This window comes from Leptonychotes weddellii, chromosome 2, assembly GCF_054177405.1.
Source record: "Leptonychotes weddellii isolate Sample4059 chromosome 2, ASM5417740v2, whole genome shotgun sequence".
Classification (NCBI taxonomy): Eukaryota; Metazoa; Chordata; class Mammalia; order Carnivora; family Phocidae; genus Leptonychotes; species Leptonychotes weddellii.
Window position 1 is genome coordinate 71,824,926 of NC_138370.1, and position 26,348 is coordinate 71,851,273.

At 38.2% G+C, this 26,348-nt stretch overlaps 1 protein-coding gene across 1 annotated transcript in view; it reads left to right on the forward strand.

Annotated features, from left to right (window-relative positions):
- INPP4B (inositol polyphosphate-4-phosphatase type II B) overlaps nucleotides 1–26,348 on the forward strand; it is a 631,805-nt gene that overhangs the window by 532,818 nt on the left and 72,639 nt on the right. Inside the window, exons 18-21 of the mRNA XM_081813115.1 lie at nucleotides 14,870–15,042; nucleotides 15,866–15,989; nucleotides 16,968–17,085; nucleotides 21,959–22,099. Of these exons, the coding sequence (XP_081669241.1) occupies nucleotides 14,870–15,042; nucleotides 15,866–15,989; nucleotides 16,968–17,085; nucleotides 21,959–22,099 (556 nt within the window). The remainder of the gene's footprint in view (nucleotides 1–14,869; nucleotides 15,043–15,865; nucleotides 15,990–16,967; nucleotides 17,086–21,958; nucleotides 22,100–26,348) is intronic.

A 26,348-nucleotide genomic window follows, 5' to 3' on the forward strand; every position in this document is an offset into this window, starting at 1 on the left:
ACACATAACACATCTTTGAATGCTGAAGTCTTCTACTACATCTCTGATGTTTTCCCCTAAGTTTGATTGCTGGAAGTGGAATTATTTTATAAGGAAGAGTTATCCCTTCTCCCACACATGCATTTTTACAGTTATCTATTTAGATCAGTGTGGACTCATGAATACATATGCTATTCTTTAGTTTATAATCTAAGAATTTTATTATAATATTTATTTGAGGCTCCAACTGTTCTGGAGTTAGCCATTAGGAGCTCTTTCAGGTGGGTTTCAGTGGGCCTTCTAACAGGTTGCCCCCCCATAGGCTAGTTACTCCCTTATTTTCTTTCTTACTTACTCCCCCTTTTTTTTTTTAAAGATTTTATTTATTTGTCAGAGAGAAAGAGCACAAGCAGGGGGAGCGGCAGAGGGAGGGGGAGAAGCAGACTCCCTGCTGAGCAGGGAGCCTGATGTGGGACTCGATTCCAGAACCCCGGGATCATGACCTGAGCCGAAGGCAGATGCTTAGCCCACTGAGCCACCCAGGTGCCCCTTCCTTCCTTTTTTTACTCACCCCCCCTTCCCTCTAGCACAATGAGGTAGACTAGCTTCAGCTGTCATTTCCCCTGCCCAAGCCCTAGGTTAAGCCGTTTTCCAAAGAACTCTGGTTTCTTCTATTAGGGAATAGTACATAGAAACCAACCAATGGGTAGGAACATTTTGATGGTTTTTTTTAGCAATAGGTACTCTGACCAGCAGTATCTACCAGCACCCTTTTAACCACAGTCTTCCCAGCCTTAAACATTTACCCTGATTTCATGCCACTTTGTGTGGAAGATATCATATTGTAATCTGTAATTTATTGTAACTTTTATGTGTATTTTCTTGTAATTTATCTAGTTATTAGTGAAGTTTGACATTATATGACATAATATTGTATTTCAAAATATTATTTTTTATAATAAAACCCATTTCTTCAGTAGCTCCACTTTTATCCCCAGCTCATAGCTGGGATGGAAAAACCATTTCATTCTTTTCTTCTTACAATTAATAAATGAGTTGATTCAGTGAATGACTGAGTCATCCAGAATTTATTCAAATGTATGATGTCATAAATGCTGCTATGCATTTGTTACTACATCATTTATTAGTGATTCTTTCTCTCATGTTATATCAGTTTTATTATTTTTTTCTTTCTATATAAGTTCTGCAATTGTTTTTTTTTTCTAGAGGGAGAGAGAGTGCAAGTGGGGGAGGAAGGGCAGAAGGAGAGGGAGAGAGAGAATCTTAAGCAGCCTCCATGCCCAGCACGAGCCCTCCTTGGAGCTCAGTCTCACAACCCTGAGATCATGACCCGAGACAAAATCAGGAGTTGGGCATTTAACTCACTAACAGATTGTAATATATTAACAGACACCCAGGCACCCCAAGTCCTGCAAATATTTTTAATCAACTTCTGGAATTTTTATTCTGTTCATATGGTTTTGACTATTATGTTTTATATTGGGATATATTTTGAAATCTTATAGGGTAAGTCAACCCTATGATGGTCAGTTTTGCTTTCTTCATCACCATCTTTTATTTTTACATTATAGCTGTAATTCCTGTTTGTTTTGCTGGCATATCATGGCTAAACAGATGGTCTTCTGAATTGTTGCTACCTTTTTCCATTTTTTAATGTTTATAACCTGCAGATATTTTTTTTCAAGTTGCACATTTTTCTTTTGCAGTGTATTCATTTAATAATGTTTTAAATCTGTAGTTTTGAAGGTTTTTGTTTGTTTTAGATCCAGGATTTAACAAAATATCTTCATAAATCTCTTTTCAGGATTAATATATAAGTAGTGCTGATGGAAGTAAAACGTTCTCTGCTGTTCTGAACACAAATAGTGGAATACCTTTTCAAACTTACATGGCTTATATATATTTATATGTTTTCTTAGTGAACAAGATTTTTTTTTTTTACTTCCCTACACTTAAACATTCTTAAAAGCATCTACTGTATGCACGGGACCACATGCCTTCAATTTCATAACAAATTGAAGGCTCAAAGATAAAATCAGTGAATATTAGAATCTTAGATTTTAATGTGCCCTTCAACATTATGTAATTAAACCTCCTAAATTGTCTTAAGAAGCTTACCTATAGTATCTCGGCCAGTTTTCACCTAGCCTGTGGTACTCATCTCCACTGATAGAAAACCATTTTTTATTTTCTAGAATGGCATACTCCAGATGTTGATCTAAATATGTTTCCTTTAATTTTACCCACTGGCCCAGATCTAATTCTGTGCAACAAACAGAACAAATCTACTTTCCTTTTTCCACATTATAGTCTAACAAATCTGAAAGCAACTATCATGTCCTTTTTGCCATTTTTTGGTCATTTTTCAAAGAACAACATCAAACACAGAGTAACAGAGGGGGACCACTTTCCTACTTTTAGAATCTATTTTTCTATTAATGATATCTAAGTTCACATTAGCTATTTTGACGGCTATGTTTTTTACTACGAACTTCATTGATACCCATAAATCTTGCTCAGTTTGACTTATCCTTCAGGCATTCAGGATTCAAATAATATTTCAGTACCACTATGTGCTTGACATTGTGAAAAACTAGGGACACAAGGAGATTAAGACATGGTCTGTCTCAATTCTACTGAAGAGATTGATGTGTAAACCCATGACTACAGTATACTACACTTCTGAGTACACTCTAATAAATACCTGTTTCTTTCATCCATCATATCCACTATCCGACTCAGGTTTATTTTATTCACATTTTACAAACATTTTCTGTTCATTCACACAAGTAATAGATAAAAATGATGGGAAAACAGAAATAAATACAGATCCTTGAGACACATCACTAAAAAAAAAAAATGTATGCACTGAAATACACTTGTTAATCACAACTGTTTGGGGATGCGTGTTCAAGCAGTGATATATTCAGCCATTCATGTTACTGCATGCCTGAATTTCTCTGTCTTTCACGAGGTTACCATGAAATGCCAAGGCCAAGTACTCTTTGTCTCTGAATACTCTTTTCTAATCTGCCCAGCTACAAGTCCTGTCAAAAAGGAGATGAAATTCCTCTAATGTAACTTTTCTCAGTGAGCCCATGCTGATTTAATGTCATCACGACTTCCTCATACAAAGGAGGTATACATTCATGCAGATCACAGAATTTGTTTACTTACCACTGGTTAGAGTTTCATGCTCACTGATACTCATGTCCTTTCCTGCTTCCTAATTTTCTTTTAGCTTACAAGGTGCATTTCACATTTCCTAGTGGGACCTGAGAATTCATTCACACCTTTTACTTTGTCTCTGGTTGCCTCCTGTTAATATAATTGTTTGGTAACTACCAAGAATTTATCAGTAATTTATCACCAATTATCAATGGCTTCCTATGCCAGATTAGTCATCTGAAAAAAGTACCCCAACTTCCAAATAGGGACAGATCGAAGGTTTTAGCAAATCACTTTATCGAATCAAATCTCTTTCCTATGTTTTACTTTAGGTTGGCCAGAGTAGTTGTCTGCCTAATAAATTTGAAATAATTAAGAATTAATTAATGAACACAATTATACAAAGAATGGTTCATGGCATTAAGTATATAGAAGACACACACTAAATTTGTGTTAGTTAGAAGACAGAAGAAGATCCTTTCATTCATTCAATATGCATTTGTTGAACATCTACCTGTGCCAGGCATTGTATCCAGGAACACATGCAATCATCACCCTGCACTTGAGGTCTCATGGGTGAGCAAGTTGTATTTGATATTCAGAGATTTTCCAAAGACAGAATATACAAGATAAAGGACTTAGAAGAGGGAGTATACATTTGAGAGTCATTAGCAGATAGATGAAACTGAATAAAACAAGAACAGAAAGAATAAGACAAAATTAGCGAAATCTATAATACAGAGCCTTGGGTCATAGAAATTTCCTTCAGCTGAGGAGTAGGAAGCACTAAGGGGTACAAATCAAATGCAACTTGGATATCAAAGGTATCAAGAGAGAAAATAATCACATTGCTTTGTTAAACCTTACTGCATTCATATTTTTGTGACAAGCACTTGCTAAGCCCTGCCATTCTTGCCTCCCTCCTTATGACAAGCTTGTAGGGGAGGTCCTGTTTTTATCTCCATTTTATAGATGAAGAAGTTAAGCAATACTTCTAAGACTACAGAACTGGTAGGTATCTGAGCAAGGATTCAAATGCAGGCAAAGTGATTCCTGATTGAATTTGTCAAAAACAATCTGGGTCCTCAGAGCAACTGTAGGTGAGAAATGCTTAGATCTTAAGAGCAGCTTTGCATATGGATTTTCTTGCCTTTATGTTTAGATATTAGTCACATCTAATACTTCACTTGTTTGCTAAGTTTTCTGCTGATCATCCAAAGCCCTAAGTGCCCAGACCCCCACCTGCCTCTTCATGGTGCTTTGTCATTTTCTTCCACCTCATTTCACCTCATCCTTCATGATCTAGTCACACTGGACTCTTTTGAGACCTCACTTTGTACCTTCCACTGCTAGACCTTCAAAGGTTTGCCCATCTCTGCCTTCCACAGGCTCAAACTTGATGTCTTCTGGGGCATCTTCTCTGGTCCCCCAGGCCAGAGCTGGTTTTATGAGTGTGGGAACCAGTGCAAGTACACAGAGTCCCTCACACGGCAGGGCCCTCTGCTCTGGGTTTAATGCTCTGTAATCACCATCTTGCATTCTTAAAAACTGTATCTTTGTGTTTTAGATAAAGTCCAATGGGGCAATGGAGGCTATGCCTGGAACTTTAAGACTTGATTCACCTATAGTTCTGCCTCCCAGGCTCTCCAGTACCTGTCTGGCTTCCCCATCCCTGTCCCAGCCCAATGACCTCTTTCTGTCCCCATCCTCACCTACCGAAGGGCCTGGGTGCAGGTGTGAAATACTCAGGGTCAGGCTGGGTACCTTTGAGACTCTGTATACATGTGTCACTGAGCCCAAAGGAATATGACGTGAAAGAGTAAATAGAATCTCACCATGACAGGTTGAGAGAGATACCACTGCGGAAGAAAGGAAAAAGGTTGTTTACTCCTTTTGAACAGAAATCTCTCACATTTTAACTTCTCATTGAATTCTACAAATTATGTAGTCACGCTTTTTACAAGGGTTTCAAGTACAAAGGCCCTCAAGCTGCATACACGGTAACATGAATGTGTCAAGTGAATTGGATAGACACTGGGACAATATATATCCCTTCTAAAGAGGGCCACGACTCCACTTCTAGCCAATCCTTCCTACAAAGGAAACTGAAACTAAAGTTGCTATATCTTCTGATTTTTCAAGTAAATCTGAATTTTTATATGAAACATCCAAATTATTTAAAGGTCAATAATTGATTTTTTAAGATTATTAAAATATGAGGAAGGCCAAATAAAATATCTTTGAGGGCCAAATAAGGCTAGCCCATGGGCCACGAATTTGCAGCCTCTGAATCTCTGATTTATTGTAAATCCTATTTTAAATATTATCTCCTCTACTAGACTTGGCTCTGTGAGAAAATATGCCAAGTATTTGTGATTTGCTCTTGAATCTCCAGAACCTAACACAATTCTTGGCAAGTAATAGAGGCCAATATTATGAAATAAAAGCCTAGTCACCTTGATCTATAATGGCTACCTGACAAGAAATGCTTAGGTAGGTATTTTTGATATTATTGAGTATCTTCAACATAGTGCGTATTTATGCATGCATACATGAAAATCATTATATTATCAAAACTTATACTCAACATTAAACAATTTCAGTGGTTTTATAATAGGAAACATGTCTTTTATTTTGCAAAGAGCAAAGATGCAAGCACAAAGCATCATTTTCATCAAAGGGCTTAAGTATTATTCCTGAATTTAATGAATTTCTACACATAAAGGTAGGTTTAGAATTACATTGGGAAAGAAATATCAATGAATCAGGTTTTTAAAAACTCATAGGTCAACAGGTAAAAAAAAACTTTAAAAGTACACTTACAATCTAAAAAAAAAAAAAAGTAAAAAATAATCAAAAGATACCACAGATATCTGTATTATAAGCTTAGAATTTCAATGATAGTTTTATATTATGAAATTTTCCAATATCCTATCAGAAAATTAATGCTTCCTTTAAAAATTGTGCAATGAATTATGATGTAACAAAACAACACTTGACAGAGCCAAGATTCTTGGCAAGTCCTCAATTTACTTATTTGGCTATATAACTTTTGACAGATCACTTACATGCTCTGCACCTTACTTTGTTGGTAAAATAAAGATCATCTAAAAATTTGGAAGGTTTCTTCCAGTTCTGTTGTTTTATGATAATAAAGGTACCACATTATTTTAAGTGATTTTTTTCTTTGAGTCATTCAGCGTATTTTGAGTGCCTACTATGTGCCAGGCACTATTCTAGACACTGAGGATACAAAAATGAACAAAACAGGCAAAACACCTCCCCTCCTGAAGTTCATATTCTTGTCCCAGAGAGACATTAATACAAGAAATTAAGGGAATTACACAACATATTAATGGCGGCAAATAATGTGAAAAAAATATGGAACAAAGTAAGAGGGTTTTGGAATATTGTTGGAGGGCAGGAATTGAAATCTAAGGGGAGTGGTCAATGGCTTCATTGAGAAGCTGATATTAGAACAAAGACAGAAGGAGGAAAAGATATGAGCCATGTGGACATCTGGGGGAAGGATATATTGGGCACAGGAAACAGCTAGTGCAAAAGCCTTGAGATAGTAGTGCCCCCATCATCATCAGTAAACAGCAAAAATGCCAGTTTGGTTTGAATGAGAAGGCGGAGAGAAGAGAGTAGAAGATGAATTTATATAGGCAGCTTGGAGAAAGGATCATGAAGGACCTTTGTATAGACTTTGACTTTGACTCAGAAAAATAAGAGCAACTGAGGGGTTTTGAGGAAAGGGTTAACCTTATATGACATAAATTTTAACACCTAGTCTATTATATTGAGATTAGACTATAGATGGGAAAGGTAGAACCAGGTATAGATCGGTTAGAACTGGCTTGGACTACCAAGAAGAAGGTGGCAGTGGAGGTGATGAAAAGTGGTTGGACTCTGTACTTATTTTGAAGGTAGTGCCAACAGGCTTTTCTGATGGTTTGGATGAGAGAATGAGAGAAAAGGAGGAGTTAAGAATAATTGAACATTTCTGGCATGAGCCACTGGAGGGATGGGGTGGAACAGGATTTGTGGTGAATAGGAGCTCATTTGGGACATGCCAAGTTTACATGAAATATCAAGTATGCACTTAGAGATAAGAATCTGGGATTCAAGAGAGAGATTCAGGTTAAAGATATAAATTTTGATAGAGTACACTTATCGTGATGATCCTGAGTAATGTATAGAATTATTAAATCACTATGTTGTACACCTGAAACTAATATAACATGATATGGTAACTGTACTGGAATTAAAAAAATAAAGTTGGAGGAGCATAAGCAACAAATGTTAGTAGGTGGGCAGACATTGGGTGACATATAAAAATTACTTTATTATTGTAGTAATTTTCTAAGATAGTAGCTAACATTTTGGGGTTGCTTAATATGTGCCAGAAACTTTTAAAAAATATTGCCTGTATTATTTAATTCTTGCAACACTCATAAGAATAATTCGATGTATTTAACGGATGAAGAAGTAGAAAGTTGAAAAAATGTGTGCACTATCAAGCCCGGTCCAGTGACAGAGCCTGGCTTCTGACCCCGTTGGTCTGAGTTGAGAGCCTGTTCTCCTAAGCACTATGCTGCACTGCTTCTGTTCTTTCCGGGAAAAAGCATCACTAATCTGTACAGATAATTTTTTGCTGTTATCCTTTTAACAAAATGCTAAGTTTCATTAGACACTAATTAGTGATATTATGAGATAACTTTGTGAAAATCAATCCTGTAGATATCTCTTAAAGGTTATTGCACCTTAGGCAGAAACTAAGAATTGCCATGTATTCATAAGTTACACTTGAAAAATTACTTAACTTTATCATAAATCTGGTTGCTCACACCCACAGGAAAACCGAGATAGACAGAAAAAAAAGAGATTCACATTTCCCATGTGGGAATACTGGGGCATATCATTATTGAATGGAATGCCCTGAGAAATAGTATTGTTTACATTGTATGTGGTCCCTTGCCTACTTTTTCAGCACTTACAAGTTAAACCTATTTACATGAGTCTTTGTTGCATTTGTAGAAGTATTTTTAAAAATGGTGCACTATATTCCGCTGGCCTTGAAGTTTACTAGAAAACTCCTATACTCACCTTGTTCACTTCAGGATAGAAATGCATCTCCTCTTCCCTTTTCTGGATTTCTGTGTTCTAATCAGGCTTCAGTCAACTCAATATCCACTCCTTCTGTCTTCTCAATCTTAGATACTGCACAAAATTTAAATGACAGGAGCTCTCTGATGCAGATGTATTGGTGATTTCAGATCACTCAGTGATCTATGACCTATGCAGCTTATTCTTAAATGCTCAGCATATTTGTAGGCCAGAGTCCTGAGATTACAGGATTTTTTTTAAGGCCAAAAGGCAAAATATGCCCAATGGATATGAGTGTGTGACTCCTCCAGGTTCATTATAACCCCCAATTCTAAACTTTTGTGCTACAACAAACATAGAGCATGTTTGATTAATGGATTTAGTTCCTGGAAACTGTCTTAGCAGAATTTACTTAAGGCTTTCAACTTTGTGCTACAAAATGAGAAGTTTAACCAGGGTATTGGTTGAGGCATTTCCTTTGCTATTTTTCTAAGAGCAAGACTGGAAAGTTTTATGACACTGTGTTCTTAGCCTGTTAAACAAACAAGGTTCCCTTGACACAAGAAAAGGTTGCCTTTGTTCTCATAGCAGCTTGTTTTGAGTTGAGCAGTACACTCATTTCTAATACATCTGGAAGGTGCCAAGATCAGTCACTTACCTTGGATCATATTTCAGTGGACACTATGATGATTACATTTTAGGATTCATGTCTATCCTTTGTGTGAATACCCCTGAGGCCTTAAACTGCTCTGAAGGCACAGACTGCTCTCTGTGCGACTTTCCTCCAGAGTCACCAGAAACCCTGCTTCCATTTGCCCTACCAATACCCTTTATTTCTGGATTTGACCTTGCCTCTTAGCTTTTGGCTCTCTGCTCACACATAGTCTATACCTTCTCGTTTCCTTCCCACCCCTACTTACCTCTTTCCCTATCCCTGCTATGATGACTGCCCACTACGTTTTTTTATTGTTTTTTTTTTCCTCCGTAGCTTCAGGCTCAACATGATTTCCACTGTACTCCTGCCTTGTCCAAGTCCTTCAGTCACATCAGCCCTTCCTCCCTTCCAGTCCCCATACAGCACCTTTGGTCAGTTTATGGCATCTGCCTATGGGACTTGATGTCATCAAACCATGCACCCCTCCCAGACTTCCTACAAAGCTTTGCTTTATGGGTGTTCAACTACCTGCAGGCCATGCAGCTTCCCTGAACTCCATCCACACAGGACTCCCTTCCAATGTTCAGTCAACAACACAGCTGTGAATGAATATGATCTTCTCACCAGAGATGAACTCTGTTGCCTCTGAACTCTTATTCCCTCTGAACTTGTTTTGTCATGGTCCCAATTTTTATAGCACTTATCAGACTCCCTTATATGGTAGGTATTACTTTTCACCTCTTACTTTCCCTTCTATATTTTAAGCCTCTTGAGAGTAGCAATCACAAGTTAGAAATATAAGTGTCACCCACAGGACCCACTTCCAAAAGGTTCTGACTAACGAATGACTATGTTTCTCGTGATGGCAGTGAAGAAAGGAGGGAAAGTGATAAAAGGATGACAGGTTAGCATTTATTAAAGTAATATAAATACAGATTGATTTTTTGATTCCTGGACCAGAGCCAAGAGATGGATGATAAAGATGGCCAAGGGGTTAGGAAGGCTCAGAGGGCATTTTGAGTAGCTGGGGAAGACATTCTAGGCAGCCAGGCCTCAGTGGGTACTTTTCTTTCCCTGATTATTCTTCTATTATCTTATTAGCCTATATGCTGGAGTATGTCCAGATATTTGGAGGCAGTGGGCAGGTGTCCAGAATCTATGACCAAAGTCGGCCGCATGTATTATACTCATACAAAGGAGTTTAGCTATGAAGTATGTGGAGGGGAAGCCTTATCATTGAGTGACCCCTCCAAGTTATGATGTTCAGATTGTAGAATTGTGTCTGAAGGACAGGGCCTTCACTCAGAGGGGCACCCAGATAGAAGTATGTGGGCTGATGTAGGATATAGGTCCATCAAAGCAACAAAGGACTCTGAGCAGGGATAGCAAAATCTGCCACTGTCAGCCCCCAACTGCAAACCCATCGCCAGTTCTGTGGGACCTGAGGTTTGAGCACAGTATCAAAGCCCTGTTGGCTGTGCGTTTGGTCTCCGTTCTGACAACCTTGGGGATTTTATTGCCCTCCTTAGAGGCCATTCTAATTGTTTAGCTTCACAGTTGAGCATCTTCTTCACTGAGGTGAATCCTAAAAGCTGGGCTCATTTCTTCTCATCTCTGTGCATAAAGTTTAATGGGTATACAATCTTTTAGCTTTTCTTCTGTGTCTGAAAAGTTGTGATAATAAAAATAACAATGGCTACAAGCTTGTGTGGAGTTAATTATTTTAAGTGAGCAAAGAAGACCAAACACCTGAGACGAAAATGGCTCAGAAATTGGAAAGAAGGCATTCTGCTCTGCTGCAGTTGGTTGGTATTTGGCTTTTTTATTTTCCTCCTGAGTAACATAAGAGCCATTGAGCTCAGAGGACGTGAACATCCTGTACAGGAAATAGATGGCGTATGGAGGGGGTGAGGGGGCACCTGGCAGTCGTTCTTTGAATCCTTCAGTGAGTGTCACTTGAATATATTATAGAAGCAAGTAAAAGACTGGAAAACAGGCTCTGCTTGGATGGCTTCCAGCACACTTCACAAAGCTCAGGAAAAGCTCAGCTAAGCCACATGCATTTTATGTTTTCCTGAGGAAAGACTCTGCTTGTTTGGTCTCAGGGTTAAGGGGTTTCAGCAAGTTTTTATAGAGACACTAAAACATTCTCTTTATATTTCCCTCTATCCCAGAGGGATAGAATCGAGGATGTGGGCACTTAAGTGTCTGCTGAGCAGATTAGCTCCCAGAGAAGTGTTGGTGCAGTGACTATATAGTGGTGAACCCCTAGCCACCTAGCTTCACTGGGGGTGTGTGTGTGTGTGTGTGTTGTATAAAATCGTAGTTGAAATTTGAAGAAATTAAACTCAGAAGAGTGGATGTGTGCATTTCAGGACTTCTTATTTTGACCAGATAGCCTGGAATGAACACCGCTTCATCCCTGCCAGAAAATGTGCTTTATCATGAGAACAAAGTGGAAATTGTGAAGTAGGGAGAGGCAGGAAGGTGAGGGGGAAGTGACAATGGTCTTAAGACTGTCAAGAGCTGTAACTTTTTTTTCTTTTCCCAAAAATATTTTTGAGGAGAAAACTAAAGCATTTGCTGTTCCTTTGTGAGAATGATTTGGAATGCTCACTGAAGCAAAAAGGCCATTTATGAACTGACTCCAGCCTTTCTTTGGCCTGTCATACACCATTGTGTTTATTTGAGAACCTGAGATTTACAGTGAGTGAATATTAACAGGGACCAGAACCTGTAGTCATTGCAATTTGCATTTGCCAGTGCAGTTTTTTCTGTATCTGCTGAACTTAAATTGTTTCTTGGCCAGAAAAAAAATGTAATGTTACCTTTCTCACTTATACTTTTCTATAGGAAGCTTCCTACTATATTTAAGGCACTCTACCTCACTCACAAAGTTGTATTTTTCTTGTTTAGAATTAATGTTTTATTATACTGCCATCTGCCTTAAATTTTAGCCATAAAAAGTATATATAATTATAGTAAATGGTGACACTGGAATACTGTTAGCATTAGGCAAGCAGCTAACAATGCTCCTAGGTTTAAAATATCAGTGTATTTTTTTTCCAGGCTTTCAGCTTTATTCTATTAAGACTAGAAATCAGACTCCCTTTTTTGATCTGATTGCAATTTATGAGTAAGAATCAACTGGTTAAGTAAGTGTGAGAATAGGTTTGGAAGTGAGTAAGGAAATTATCCTGGTGCCAATGAAGAAATGTGCAAAGAAAGATCTTCAAGAAAAACCAAGAGCTATATTAAATTTTAGCTGTCACTGAGTGTCTTTCAAGAGAAGTAAGTGTACCCTTAAGTTAATTTTCCACTTTCTAATTAGGAAGAGCATATCACACCCTTGACCAAGTTACTGATCTCTTGACACAGAGAGTATGATGCAAGGTGCCTAAACAACCTGCACACACTATGTGTAAAACCATATAGATCAGGTACTTGAATGGAATAGTGACAACCTAGCTCTAATTCAGCCCAATAAGGCAGCGCCACCTACTGCACACAAGCTTTATTTTATTTATCCATAATAAATATGAGCTGAACGGAAACAGCTTATGAGATCTTGAGGATTTATTTCTGCAGAGAGGTGGCCAAGTCTCTGAATAGAAGCTGATCTCTACAGATCTAAGCACAGAACAAAATCATTTTGCAGTCTGTTCTCTTCTAAGATGTAAATCTGGGTCAATTTATTGAAATATTTGTTTTCCTGGTGTATATATGTATGTGTCAGTGAATCAATATATGCATGTAAACATTCATATAGGGAATAATAGAGTGGGAGAGAATGGGAGCTAGAAGAATGTAAATATGAAAAAAATAGGAATAAAGAACATTCCTTTTAGATGTCTACTGATGTGTCTTTTATTCTGAAAATAAGTCTGATGTACCTTCATATGCCGTTTTACATATACTAATGACATAAAAATTAATAATTAGTCAATGCTTGTTTAAATTGAACCATTGTTTAAATTTCATCCTAGGCTGCCCACAAGTGAGTCCTTCATTAAATGATTACAGATTTAATAGGCCTTCGTCGTATTCCCCTTTCTCTAGAGTTTTTTTTATTCCTATGGTAACACGTAATTCTACAATATTTTAAAATAATAACTCATAATGTTCCTAATGTATTTTGCATTGTTGAATCACATAAGCATTTACATAAAGTATTAACAAGAGCACATTTTTTTATTAAGTTGGGGTCATTAATTCTTTCAACCATTTTGGTTTATTTCATTTAGTCTATTACAACACAACATAAAATAACTATGTGACGGTAGATACGGTACAATAGTGATTATGATTTTTTTTATCATTCCCTATAACTCTTCCAAGGTCTGAACTGGTTATTGGCCATTTACATCATTCACAGTGAAGCTTACACTTTTGTGCTGAGAAGATCATATCATTTCAGATCCTGAATTATAATTTCCAACATACTTTCATTTCTATTAAATTCCTTTGTCATACTACTATTTATTTATTTATATGTTAATGGAATGTCACACAGTCTGGAATGTATAGTATTTGACATTTTTCAGGGTCTTGATTTCCAATAAAATATAACTTTTTTCCATATCATATGCCAACATCATGATTATGTAATTGAAACAAGTCAGGTATCTAGACATACAAAAAACACAGATGGTTTCTTTTGTATCCTGATTTGAAGAAAGCCTATTTGAATTGTCAAAAACTTGATTTTTTCATACTTGTCTATATCTTTAAAAACTTTTGTTATGGGATGCCTGGGTGGCTCAGTTAGTTAAGCGTCTTGCCTTCGGCTCAGGTCATGATCCCAGGGTCCTGGGATGGAGCCCCATATCAGGCTCCCTGCTCAGTGAGGAGCCTGCTTCTCCCTCTGCCTGCCGCTTCCCCTGCTTGTGTTCTCTCTCTCTCCCTCTGTGTAAGTCACTCTCAAATAAATAAAATCTTTTAAAAAAATAAAAATAAATAAAAAACAAAAACTTTTGTTATACTTAGTGTAACTTTACTCATTCAATTAAAACTGAATATCTGTTAAATGTTAGACTCTATGCTAGGCTCAAGGATTAAAACATAAATTCCCTGCTGTCAGTGAGCTCCCTTTCTTGCAGAGCAAATAGTGTGTGGACAGTTCTAGAACAGTAAGAACAAGGAACTGTGGGCACAAAAGTAAGTAACCCAAACTTCAATAAACGAGGTGGTAGGGGTGGGTGGGAGCAGGACGGGAAAATACACATTGTTCAGTTCACCTGAGACTCAAGACTGCAAATGAGGATTGTTCTGAGAGGTGAGACTGGATAAGTAGGCAGAGTTCAGGTAATGGAGGCTGTTTTATGCTTTTGGACTTTATTCTGAACGCTTTAGTGTTTTTAAAATGTTTAAAGTAGGGCAGTGAGGGAGTGAATGATGGGATGAAATTCAACTGATTAGAAAGACCCCTCCAGAGACTCCAGGGACACTGTTGAGAAAGGGTTCAAGTAGGGCGTGACTAGAAGGAGAGGGGTAGTAACTGATCCAGAGAATATTGAGAAATGATGAAGGCAGAGGGCAAGGGGACAGTGAATGTCTGGGGGGTTCCATAATGGTAGAACTAATTCAACGTCCCAACAAATGTGCAAACTGTAGAAGAAGTCCAGGAAAACTGGTTTCCAGCATGGGAAGAGTTTGGTGACACCGTCCACTAGGCCACAGGCAGTCTCCAGACTGGAGGCGAGCAGGCCAAGGAAAAGTTCTACTGTATGTATGGTAAGTATACCGAGCCGAGAGATCCAGCAGGCAGCTGGCTGCAGACATCTGGAGTTCAGAGGAGAGATGTGGATCAGAGCTCTTCAAATCGAATCATTGTAAAGCCTTAGTTATGTCTGTACCTTGACTAAGAAGAATTAACTTGCTCCATCCTCCAAGACCTTCATCTATCCCACTGTTCTCACACCCCCTTCCTCCCTGCAGAGGACTGGTATGAACAGCTATATCCCCTCATCCTTACCCTGAAGGACTGCATGGGAGAAGTGGTGAACCGAGCCAAGCAGTCCCTGACATTCGTGCTCCTTCAGGAACTTGCATACAGCTTGCCCCAGTGCTTGATGCTGACGCTCAGAAGGGACATCGTCTTCAGCCAAGCAGTAGGTGCCTCTTGGGAGCACAGCACGGGGCTGGGTGGCTAAAGTGTATCCGTGGTGATGGTAGAGGTCTTCCTTTGGTAGTTTAATTTTTAAAGGGATTCTTTGCTTAAAGTTTTGATATCAGTTTTCCTTATCCATAATAGCTATGAGCTGAACAGAAACAGCTTATGAGATCTTAAGGATTTATTTCTGCAGAGAGGTGGCCAAGTCTCTGAAATGTACGTCTGTTTCATGGTGCAGAGAGTCAGTGAAGAAAAGGCCGCCCATCCTGTCATCATATTATGCCCTGGGGTCTCCACACAGAGCACCGTGGGAGAAAAGGGGTGGCTGCCTTGCACAGAGGTGGCAGCTGGGACTGGCAAAAGGGATCCGTTTGCAATCTCCCATTTATACAGCTCCCTAATGAATCCCAGGGCTGGGCCTCATAATGATCTCCTGTATGTTTTGTTTGTCTATAAAATAAGTTCACAGGGCAGTAATGCTTAAAGGCAAGATTTAACAGGACCACCTCCATTGCCTTCACCCAACCTATCTCATGACATCGAGGCTGGTCTCCATCAAAGTGGCTGTCCTGGGGCCCTTTCTTCTCCCTTCTGCGTCCACACCCACAACTGGTTTTAGAGACATAAGCCTGGAGGAAGGGAGACAGAAGGAAAGGGAATATTTTAACCAAACTGCCCATGTCCCTCCTAGTTTGTGGATGTTTCACATACTTGAAAAATTTTAATTAAATCCATGACGCCTCAAAAATCTTAAATATTTTTCAATTAAAGTTTGTTGACTCCAGTCAATTTTTTCAATGACTTTTTTTTTTTTTTTTGAGCTTGCTGGATTGGTTTGTGGTTTTATCATCAAATTACACACAAGTTTGCATGACCCTGGCTTCCTACAGCAGCTTCACACAGTGGGATTGATAGTGCAATATGAAGGACTACTAAGTACATATAGTGAGTATTGCTTTAGTACATGTTAAAATCATATTCTCATTCATAAGGATATTTGATCCATAGATTCTGCCATTAAACATAAAAATGCAAAATAAACCTTTATGACCTAAGCATTACAGTAATAATGTAACTTTCAGTTCTTTGCATTCATTCACCTTGTAACTGTATTCTTACCCCCATTATGTTTTGAAAATGGAATTATAGATTATTTCATGGAGTATGAATAGTGGAGTCCTGAGCAGCCGTCTGGCTTTTTTAATATAAAAGGCTCTCTGCCAGCATAGTTTCAATGACTGGATTTTTAAAGTCCCAACTCTCTAATGTCTAGAACTGCACTATTTAATACATAGCCTGGTGTGGCTATTGAGCACTTGAAATGTGACTAGTCCAAATCAGTATGTACTAAACATGCACGCCAGATTTCAAAGACTAGTAAAAACTAGTTTTATATTAAAAATTAATAATTTTACATTGATTTATAATTGAAATGATATTTGGGTATATTGGATTAGAGTAAAATACATTATTAATATTGATTTCACCTTTATAAATTTTACTCTTTTAAAAATATGGCTACCAGGAAATTTAAAATTATTTATGTGACCTGCATTATTTTTCTATTGGATAGTGTAGATCTATCTCTATTTCTAGAAATCAAATATCACGCCTGTCAATGGAAAGAGAGCTGCATGATACTCTGTTTCATAAAGGAGTTAACACCTCTCTATAGCCTTCCAGCAAATGTGTACATCCTTCTTTCCCTCCAAGGGTACTTGGACTGCTGGAGTCCACTGAAATGGTTCTTATTTCACTGGTGAAAACCTTCAGCCTCTGAGGAAAAGTGTTTAGAATATATTCACTGCATTCAGAAACTCATTCACTAAAATGCTAGAACAAATCCCAGCAGGGAGAGGTAGTACCAAATGACATTTTCTTTAAATAGTATGTTTGTAACAATGTTCCTTTTCCCTTGTGTAGGTGATGAAATCGGAATGCTAGAGGACATGGCTGTTGGCATTTCAGATTTGAAGAAAGTCGCATTTAAAATAATTGAAGCCAAATCCAATGATGTCTTGCCAGTTATAACAGGAAGGCGGTAAGTGGCGCCCATTTCCTTGAGACCAAGCTTTGTTAGATATTTGTCTTAACTCCTGAAGGAGCCAAGGAAAATTAAGGTTTGGGTTGGAAAATTTTCTTTTCCCTATTTGGTAGAGAAATGAATGTAAGTGACATAACAGGGAAAGATCTTGAAAAACTCCTAGAAGGCTCATGAATGTTTATATATTTGTATGGTAGTGAGGTGAGCATGGTAATGCTCCCCCATGAAATATGAGGCATTCAAAAGAACAGCAGGCATGAGAAGAACATTTTTCTCTTTATTACTATCTAGTCCAAAGCTCTGGGTGTTTTTACTTTTGCCGGAATCATTTGGTTAATAGTGTCATAATTCTTGAAATGACTTTATATTAAATTCTGTTAAAAGCAGCAACATTTTAGAAAAGATCTATTTCTGTGTCAGGGGCACATACCACCATTTTTCTTAATTATTTTTGACAATTCACTCACAGACCGAAATTTCCGAGAATGGTTTTAAATAAATAGCTTTGAAGGTCAGTGAATGATGGGCAAAATATCAGAAATAATTAAGAAAAATGATGGTGCATAGAATAGACCTCCAACAGAAGAGTTATAGCCTATGGTAAATCATTTCAGTCAGAAGTCCACCAAATTGTAACCATTCTGCCATTTGCGCTTTTAAATGCTGCATGAGGACATACGAAATTTGAAACATTCTTAGATCACAATGAAAAACTATGAATGTGCTAAAGAGAAAGCCCTTTTCAGGCTGGAGAGAGATGGAGAAGAAAGTAAGGATAAAAGCTCAAACTAAACTTGCTTTCTTGTGTATAGTAAACATACGATGGTTATTTTAAACTTTGTATGAAGGATGCGCAGAGAAACGTGATTGAATGAAAGGTGACTATTTCATAAATCAAAAAAAATATCCTCATAAAACTAAATATTTCATCTGTGAGCTAGTGCTTAATTTTCCATGTACTGGAAGAAAGAATAAAATTGCTCATATACACACCTGGAAAATAGTACCACTCTGTATTATCAAAAGTGGGGATTATCAAAAGTGGGAAACTGATACTTCTATCATAATTGATACAGGAAGTTTCTCAGGCCATTTGGTATAGTAGAGTACAGATGCTTTTTCTGAGGGAGTTTGCAGGCTGTTTCTAAATTCAAAAGTTACAAAACAGGTGTGAGTAGAACTCACAGAATATGGCAAAGTGAGGAGTCTGGCAGACCCTCTCTCCAAACAGCAACATTGCAATTGGACAGAATTCCCAAAAACAGCCATCTTGAGACGAAGGAAATAAGTCAAATGTGCACACAAACTTACAAATACTTATTAATGAAAAACCAGTGGACATTGGTTAAGGCACATGGTGTCCATGGCACTCCTGCCCAGAGTTGCTCCCCTAAAACCCAGCTTGGTCAGCGCAGTTTTACTGGGGTAACGACAGGCTGAAGAGACCAGCAGTTTCACTTCCAGAGGGGGCTGACTTGATTTGGATTGGAAAGCAGAAGAAAACACACTCCTGAAAAGTTGTTGGAAACAGTGGTGATTTAGATAACAATTTCGTTCACAATAGCATCAAAAAGAATAATTACATCAGACCAGATTTAACAAAGTACTCTTAAGAATTGTACACAGAACACACAAAATCGTGCTTGGAGAAATTAATAAGATCCAATAAACAGAAAGAGAGTCTGTGTTCCCAGATTAGGGTACTTGATATTGTTTAGATGGCAGTTCTCCACAAACCAATCTATAGATTCAGAGCAATTGCTTGCTAAATCCCAGTAGTCTTTTGTGCAGAAATTGGCAAGCTAAACCTAAAATTTGTATGGAAATGCAAAGGACCCAGAATTCCAAAAACAATTTTATAAAAGGACAAAAGAAGACTTACACTTTCTGATGTCAAAACTTAATATAAAACCACAATAATGGAGACCTTCTGTTACTGGCATAAGTATACACATATAGATCAACGGAGCAGACTTGAGAGCCCAGATGTGAACTATTACCTTTAGGGTCAATTGATTTTTGACAAAGGTGCCAAAGTCATTCAACGGAGAATGCAGAGTCTTTTCAAAAACTGTCGCTGTGACAATTGGTTATCCATATGCAGGAAAAGTCATTTAGAACTTCAATTTATGCCATACACAAAACTAACTCACAATGGATCATTGGTCTGAATGTAAGAGCTAAAACTATGAAACTTACAGGAGAAAATATTTGTAATTTGGGTTAGGGAAAGATTTCTTAGATAGGACCCGAAATTCTAGATTCATAAGATACACAATTCCATAGATAGGATTTAATCAAAATTATAAACTTTTAAGGAGCAAAAATATCATCAAGTAAATGAAAAGACAAGCTGCAGATTGGGAAAATAAATGCAAATCATTGACCTGATAAAAGGCTTGTATCCAGAATATATAAAGAAATCTTACAACTCAATAATTATGAGACAAAAACCTAATTTAAAAATGGGCAAAGCATTTGAATGGATATTTTGCCAGATAAGATATATGAGTGGCTTATATGCCCATGGAAATATGGTCAACATCATTAGGCATCAGGAGAATGCAAATTAAAACCACTGTTAGATACCACTTCGCTCACAGTGGAAATCGTCATTAACAAAACGTCAGACAGTAACAAGTGTTCACGAGGATGTGGAAAACCTAGAACCCTCATACATTGCTGGTGGGCATGTAGAGTGGTGCTGCCACTTGGGAGACAGTTTAGCAGTGTCTTAAAAAGTTAAACCTGAAAGTACTATATGACCCTTAGGTATATATATCTAAGAGAAAATGAGATCATATGTCCGCAGAAAAACTAATGTATGAGCGTCGATGGCATTATTCGTAATAGTCCAAATTGCAAAGTATGCCAAGTAGCCATCAGCTTGCGAGGACGTAGGCAAAATGTGGTATGTCTATACAACAGAATGCTATAAGTAGGAATAAAAAGGAATAAACTGCCAATACATGCACAACACAATGACTCCAAAGTCATCACACAATAAGCCTACTTTTTATAGGATTCTGTTTATGTGAAATAGGTAAAAAAGTAAAATCTGCCGAGACAGGAAATAGATCCGTGGTTTCCCGGGGCTGGCCGTGGGATTGGGGTGTGAATGCAAACAGGTATGAGGGATTGTTTTTAAGGTGATGGAAGCGTTCTGAAACTGGAGTATAGTCAGGATTGCACAACTCTATAAATTTGCTAAAACTCTGAATTATACACTTAAAATGCCTGAGTTTATGCCAGTTCTATTTTAATAAAGCTGACAGAAAGTTACCGTAAAACATTATAAAATGTTTCACCTCCAGAGCAACCTTTACACATGGACAGATTCATTAATTCTTCTCATATTCTTGAAAGACTTGAAATAAATAAACATCAGCCCTGTTAGCCAGGCTTTTGTAAAGGGCACTGAGAGCAATTTGAAAAAGAAAAATAATGTGTCCCTTCATCTGAGGGTAGTGCTAACAGCCCTGCTTGCTGGATTCGTGGTATTTCCTAGTTCTCTGGTTCGAAGCTCAGGTAAGAAACAAATCTGAGTCCGTCATCCGGAGTAGTACGTGTCAGTAGGGTTATACTAGAAAACTAAAAATATTTTTACAAAGAGGGGCGCCTGGGTGGCTCAGTTGGTTAAGCGACTGCCTTCGGCTCAGGTCATGATCCCAGGGTCCCGGGATCGAGTCCCCACATCGGGCTCCCGGCTCGGCGGGAGGCCTGCTTCTCCCTCTCCCACTCCCCCTGCTTGTGTTCCTGCTCTCGCTGTCTCTGTCAAATAAATAAATAAAATCTTTAAAAAAAAAAAAATATTTTTACAAAGAGACTCACTAATTGTCCAGTGCTTCTTTTCCCAATAACATGTATTACAATCCCAGCACTATATGTAATAGCTCCAGAAACACATGGATTTTCATAAATTCTGAGTGAAACTCTCTACATTTCAATACTCAGTTCACACTGCATCAGAAGATGTCAAGTTTAGGGGCACCGGGGTGGCTCAGTCAGTTAAGCAGCTGCCTGTGGCTGATGTCATGACCCTGGGGTTCTGGGATCGAGCCCCATGTCTGGCTCGCTGCTCAGCGAGGAGCCTGCTTCTCCCTCTCCCTCTGCCTGCCGCTCCCCCTGCTTGTGCTCTCTCTCTCTCTCTGTCAAATAAAAAATAAAAAATCTTTAAAAAAAAAAAAAAAGATGTCAAGTTTAAAAATGTACAAGCAGCTCTTCTCGTTGACCATGTTCTGTGAATCCTAACTCAAATTTTCAGCACTGAACATTAGGGGTAATTTTTAATGGAAATTTCCAATGAAAAAAAGCTGTTCCTGTGATATGCTAATGTTGCAAAAATGATCAGAAATCCCCAAAGGTTATATCTTAAGTAATGAAACCATTCCATTTCCATCAAGCCAACACAAACAGGGAGGTTCATCAAATAGTAACAATCAGGCCCTGCTCAAAGGTATCCTAAATGATTTGGTTTGTTAGTGTCCCTATATTGAAAAATCCATCATTAAATTACTTTTCTTACTCTTGATTCTGACTGGGTTTTAAAAATGATTAAATCAAGAAAATAAATATTGAGTCTCTTATGCACGTGGCCCCTGCTATACAAATGAACTAAACATTCTTCCTTTCCTAAAGGAACTCAGAGTAATGGAGAAAAATTTTTAAAACTGTAAATAGTTCTTTATGCCAAGTAATTTAATAGTGAAGTGAACAAAATGATACCCCAATGAATTCATAACAGAAAATAAGCAAATAGCAGCCAACAACCTAAATCAGCTCTATATTCCAACTGTTTGTTTCTTTCCGATGACTCTAACATAACAACGAATGAAATAAGCTTCTTCTCTTTGTCCTCCGCTGCCCTCAGGGAACATTACGTGGTGGAAGTGAAGCTTCCAGCTCGGATGTTTGAGGCACTGCCTTTGCAGATTAAAGAGGGACAATTGCTCCATGTGTGTCCAGTACTTTTTAATGTTGGAATCAATGAACAACAAACTCTTGCTGAGAGGTAAGCTTCAGGTAGAAAATTGGTACTTCAGTTGTTCTTTTCAGGTGTTATGGGTATGCTGAGCAATTCCCTATGCTCCTGCACACGAAACTCAGATGGACTCATAGGTACATTTTCCTTTTTATCATACCAAGCATTCGAGATGGCAAAGAGAAATATTCCTATTTCAGGATTCCTGGCCCACATCAAATTTAAACGCGGCAAAGGAACAAGGAAAATATTGATGCCAATGCCAAATTACTTACATGGCTTAACTTTCTTCACGGTTCCAAATACCGTGTGTGTGTATCCAATTATAGCATTGTTTACGTTCATATGTATTTCAGCATTGTAAACTCAGCCGATTGGGTCAAACTTTTCTGGACCTAGAACACTGTTATTTTTCCCTTTTGTTTACTACAATAGTTGTTACTGGGGGAGGTTAGCACATCTTTTCATAATAACCTGCTTAGTCAAACAACAGACGATTGTACACAGTCCCGTGAGTTACTGTCAAAAACACTTTTTTGTATCTTACATGGTTCAGTTGTAGAGATTATTGAAAAAGTGAATAAGACTTAAAGTTCATAAAATACATTTTTAAGAGATTCTGGAGAAAGAAGTTGCTATCCTGCCGTGAGGCCTGGCTGGAGAAGTTCCCCGATGGGAAGAACTTTTGGAGAGTTTGATAGTCTTCCATATTTAAAATGCTTCTTGTCCATAATTCACTCTCCAAATGTGTCCTTCCCCCAGAGGTATCAGTTAAAAAGCGCCTAGCATATTCTTTGCCATGACTTGATGAGTATGTGTTAAACCTGTACCGATGTCTTTTACTAAATTAAAAATGCCATTACATTTATGTCCTCCTGAATTTCAGTGATGGTCAAGGTGCCTGTTTTTATCCATTCTCTTCCAGTGGTTTTTCCTTCTCTCCCTCTTTATTTCCTGGACAGCATAGGTTTTCATAATTCTCACTTGTCAGTTACAAAATCAGGTGGCACCTTTATATTTCATTTTTAATTTCAAATTGTGTAGAAGCCATAAATCTCTTTTCTTATAGTATGCATAAATCAGAATATAATTTTATTCACTGTGTTGTACAAGAATTGAGCACTTCTCCACATCAGTACCTAAAGTGAGATTGTAGTCCAGTCATCTGAATATATGTGCCTCACAGCAAGTCCAATGGTTGAGGTAAATGATATTTATGAACATAAATTGTTCAGTTTGAAGGGAAAAAAAACAGCACAGTACTTTCAATTAATTGTCTCTTCTTTGATATACTAGATTACAGAGTGTTTTGGGTTTGAATTAATAAGTTAAGGCCTGTGAGTGTGGTCTTGAGAGAGACATGAGAGTCCCCATTTACAGACTTTTCAAGGAAAAGTTAGCATTGTAGTTACCATTGTATTTTCAAGCCCTCTAAACTAGGTTAGATTGCATCATTTATGTCATCGTGACTATTTCAGTTGTTAGTCGCTTTATTTTAAAAAGTCCCTTCCCATGGGGCGCCTGGGTGGCTCAGTCAGTTAAGCGTCTGACTCTTGATTTCAGCTCAGGTCATGATCTCAGTGTTGTGGGACTGAGCCCTGCGTCAGGCTCCATGCTGAACGTGGAGCCTACTTAAGTTTCTCTCTCTCTCTCCCTCTCCTTCTGCCCCTCCCCCCACTCGCACTCTCTCTCTCAAAAAAAAATGAATGAATAAATAAATAAATATAAAAAACAAAAGGTCCCTTCCTTTCCATTTCTCTTCTCTCTCTGGCATATTTTATCTATGTGTGTCTGTGTGTGCCTGCACATACTTTTTTTCATATCTGGAAGCTGTAAAGACACTTAAGACTTGAAAAGGAGACAAAATGGCAAAGTGGAAAAAAATTCAAAGAGAAGCAGGAAGGCTGGCACTCTGATATCAGCCAACTACTGATCTGAGTAAATCACTTCCTCTCTGTTCTCTGAACCTTATTTCTCTGATTCTGAATTTTGAGCTTTATCAGGCAACATCTATCAGTTGGGTATGCTATGTAATCCAGTTGTAATATTTTACCTCATATTTACCCATTGCCAAAATGTATGTTATGTGTATCCATTCTTAATTAAGTACTAATTACTCTGAGTCACCATAACAAAATACCTCAGACTAGGTGGCTTAAACAACAGAAATGTATAGCTCATAGTACCAGAGGCTGAGAATTCCAAGGTCAAAGTTCTAGCCAATTTGGTTTCTGGTGAGAGCTCTCTCTGAGTTTTTCTCTGTGTGCTCACTTGACTTCTTTTTTGTGTACACAGAGAGAGTGAGCTCTCTGGTGTCTCTTTTTACAAGGACACACTAATCCTACTGCATTAGGGCCCCACTCTCATGACCTTTAATTACTTCCTTAGAGGCTCCATCTCCAAACACAGCCACTGGAGGTTGGCGCTTCAAAATGTGATTTTAGGGGGGAGGACACAAACATTTAGTCCATAACAATGACATTACTCCAGCAAGGATGATATTTTTAAAATACCTTTTGATTATAATCTCTGAAAAAGTCTTAAGAGTATATTTTGATTATAATCTCTGAAAAAGTCTTAAGAGTATATTTCAGAGTTTAGAGAAACTGTCCTGTAGATTTTCCTGGGTCTATATTCCTATTCTCCAAGTTTAACTCAGTATAGATATTGAACACTGACCTTGCACCAGGCACTACTCTGTCTAGCTGTGGGACACAGGGAGCATGCAGTGTAACAAGATGAATGGACATGATCCCTGTCCTAAAAAAAACTTACCATCCCATAAGGAAGCCAGATCAACAAATAATACATTACAGTTTGACTCATGCAATAGGCAAAGATGTGGAAGGGGCAGGAATAATGGTGGAAAGCAAGTGATTCACAAATGGGAGAGGAATTCATCAGGGAGATTTCATGGAGTAGATGAGCCTCTCATAAAGCCTGAAGGATGAATTGATCAGGCAGACAAAGAAGATAAGACATTCTAGTTAGAAGGAAGATAGCATGTGGAAAGTCCCAAAGGCATCAATATGCTGCTGGTGAGGGAGAAGAGGGTAACTACATTCCCACAAGTGTTTTTGGAAGCCTTTGTGGAGAAGTTAGATGTGAAACTAAGGAGATTAGACTTTTGTCATTACAGGGAGAGAAGAAGCAGTGAAGTTTAGTAAGCTGATATGAAGAAAGGCATTAGAATCACTTCTCCAACATTTCATTTATTGCACATGCAGCTCCTGGCACATAGTCAATGTTAAAATATTTGTTGAATGAATGAATGATCTGACCATGGTGTAGAGGGTAGACTGGAAGGGAAGGAGACTGAAGGCACAGTGCTGGGGTATTTGGGAGGCTCTATATCCAGTCTAGAGTGGATATAATTAAACGCCTAATATATAATGACAGTGTTAAAGAAAAAGAAGGAAAGTCTGCCAGACAAAGTGAAAAGATCAATGAATAGTGAATGGGGTGGCGAAAAGAGAAGAAATCCAAAAGAGTGCCTAGATTTTAACCTGAGTTAATAGAAGAATACTGGGGACATGTTTAATTCTAAACAAAAGGAGGAGGTGGTTTCAGTTTGGGCTTATGTTGCATTTGAAATGGGGTAGGATAATTCACACTGAAATTTTCAGCTGATATCTAGAAATACAGATTTGGATGGCGATACATATTGGAAGCCATTTACATATGATCCTTTTATAGAGGCACAACTTGGCCGTAAGTTTAAATCTGGAAAATGCTTAAAGAAAACACAAGGTCAGTGATATACAGGTAGAGAGTTTTGTGGGGAAGGGGCAGAAGAGCACCAATACAGAGGCTGTCAGCCTTCATGGTGTGGACAGAAAATAAACGTTGGGGATGCCTGGGTGGCTCAGTTGGTTAAATGTCTGACTCTTGATTTTGGCTCAGGTCATGACCCTCAGGGGCATGAGATTGAACCTCGCATTGGGCTCCATGCTGGGTGTGGAGCCTGCTTGAGATTCTCTCTCTCCTTCTCTCTCTGCCCCTCCCCTGTCTCTCTCTCTCTCTCTCTCTCTGTCTGTCTCTTTCTCTCTCTCCCTCCCTCTCTAAAAAAAAAAAAAAGAAAAAGAAGTGTTGACAGAAGTAAACCACTCTCTAGAGATTGTAGGGGTCTACATGTGCCTACAGCAACTGACAGTGGACACAAGACTGTATGCAACCAAGTGTCCGCTTTTGATGTTCTGGACCCTCCTCCAGCTGTCACGGGTGAAGAGGATTTGAGGAATGAAAAAGAAGAGGCAGGGTTTTTTGCACTGTAGAAATA